The sequence below is a fragment of the Halictus rubicundus genome, chromosome 16 (genome assembly GCF_050948215.1).
Source record: "Halictus rubicundus isolate RS-2024b chromosome 16, iyHalRubi1_principal, whole genome shotgun sequence".
NCBI classification, from domain to species: domain Eukaryota; kingdom Metazoa; phylum Arthropoda; class Insecta; order Hymenoptera; family Halictidae; genus Halictus; species Halictus rubicundus.
Window position 1 is genome coordinate 1,450,680 of NC_135164.1, and position 1,949 is coordinate 1,452,628.

Genomic DNA, 1,949 nt, shown 5'->3' on the forward strand with positions numbered 1-1,949 from the left:
TGCTATTGTGATTTTTTCTGAGAGGTTTGTTATTTGAAAGCAACATGTTTCTGTATGGCCGTCTGCTATTACTAGGTTTGGGAGGGGAGTGTATTTTAAGTGTTTGGCAATGAATATTGCTATACCTCCGCCTTTTCTTTGTTGTCGGTCTTTTCTTATGGAGTGGAATCCTGTTAGTTGGAATTCGGTATCTGGTCTAAGCCAGGTTTCCACGCAGATGATAATATCTGTCTCCTTTGCTAGGTGGGTTATTTCCATTTTCTTTTGTTGAATACTTCTGCAGTTCCAGAATAGAATGTGCAGATTGTTTTCCATTTTATAGTGTCCTTGTGTATAGGATTTGAATTTATTTGTTTATGGTTTTGAGGATGTGGAAGGGGCTGGTTTATATTGCTTGATTACTGGGGATGGTTTTGTGTTAGGAGGAGAATGTGTGAGGACTACTGTATTAGGGGGATTGGATGTTTTTTTGGTTATCGTTGTTGTGCGTATGATAGATGGAGATGAGTTCTGTCTAATTTCTGGGTTGTTACCGTGTGGGTTGTATATTGGTCTTTGTTGTTGTACTGGTGCAGTGGTGGTTACTTTGCGTAAATAGTTGTTTTCTGTGGTTGATTGTGTCCATGCTTTTGTGGGAGTTGATGACGAGGCGGGTGCCTGTTGTCCTCCGATTGCCTTGAGTTGCAAGATGTGATTTTGAGATTGAGAACGTAGGGGGGGATAGTTTTCCTTGTTGTTTTGTACACTTTTTGACTTTATTTCTGGGTTGGTTCTAGTTACTATTTGTTTTGCTTCGTAAAAGCTTATATTTAGTAGCGACATTTGCTTGTTTATTTCTTTGGTTGTTTGAAACGTTGAGCAGCTTGGGTGTAAAGTCTGGTGTGACTCTCGACAATGTGCACATGTTGGTGCATCTGTTGTTGGACAGTCCGAGAGATTGTGTCCTGGGTTTCCGCAGTTTTTGCATATCTGTTCGCTACGGCAGAATTTTGTCGTATGTCCTGTCTTGAAGCAGTTATAACAAATTTTAAGGGGTTCAATGTATAGTTCTACTGGAGTGTGGATCAAATTGTAAAGTTTGATGTAGTCTGGAAGATTTGTGCCCTCAAAGGTAATAACTATGGATTCACTGGGTTTCCATTCCCATAATCCTGTTTGTAGATTTCTTGTTTTGCGATTCAATCTTCTGGCTTCTAGAATGGGTACTGGGGAATCTGTATATTTCTTAATGTCTCCTATTTCGCAATCTGTGGAAAAGCCCTTGATGAGGCCTTTTCTTGTAATACGGAATTTGGGGATGAATACTTTAATTTCCTGTAGATCCTTGTTTTCCGTTTTTACAAATTGATTAGCATGGTTTCCTGTTTTAAATTTAATATTAAATTTCCCATATCCTTCGTTTTTAATTTCTTCGACTCCTTCATGGCTCTTATTAAGTATTTTGGCTAACATGAGAGCGTTTTGGGAGTTTCTTGGTTTTCTGGCACTGTTGTTAAAAATGGCCGTCACATACGCAGGGCCCCTATGGGAGGCTGGATATTGGTTTATGATATTTTCGCGTTTTCTTTTGTTGGAAATGGTGTCTTCCTCTTTGTATTTTGGGTCTCTTACCTCTGTTTCCGATCTCTGTCTTTTGGTGGTTGTCGGTGTCTCCATTTTTTTCTTGTTAGCCATCGTGGCTTTGCTTTTACCTGAGGCCCCAGGGGCCCAGGCCTCGGGGTTTTCTATATCCTCGAACACTTTGATTTGATACCGCGGTTCCGATAGAAACTTTTGTATCCACTGTGTTAAATAATGACCTATATCTTCCTGCAAAATCTGCAAACAGCCCTACAACTTCCCACCTACCTACATCTTCCAACAAAATCTGTAAACAGCGTCCTAAACACTAATCACGCCAGTTATCTCGCCCTCTCGTGTCTAACAATCCAATCCATTCGGCGAACGTC

The 1,949-nt window shown here is 40.3% G+C and overlaps 1 protein-coding gene across 1 annotated transcript; it reads right to left on the bottom strand.

The window, feature by feature from the left end:
* Nucleotides 1-354: 354 nt before the first annotated feature.
* On the bottom strand, nt 355-1,674 carry LOC143362245 (uncharacterized). Its single transcript, XM_076802244.1, has one exon. It carries the CDS (start codon nt 1,672-1,674, stop codon nt 355-357), a length of 1,320 nt encoding a protein of 439 aa, XP_076658359.1.
* Between the last annotated feature and the right edge of the window lie 275 nt (nt 1,675-1,949).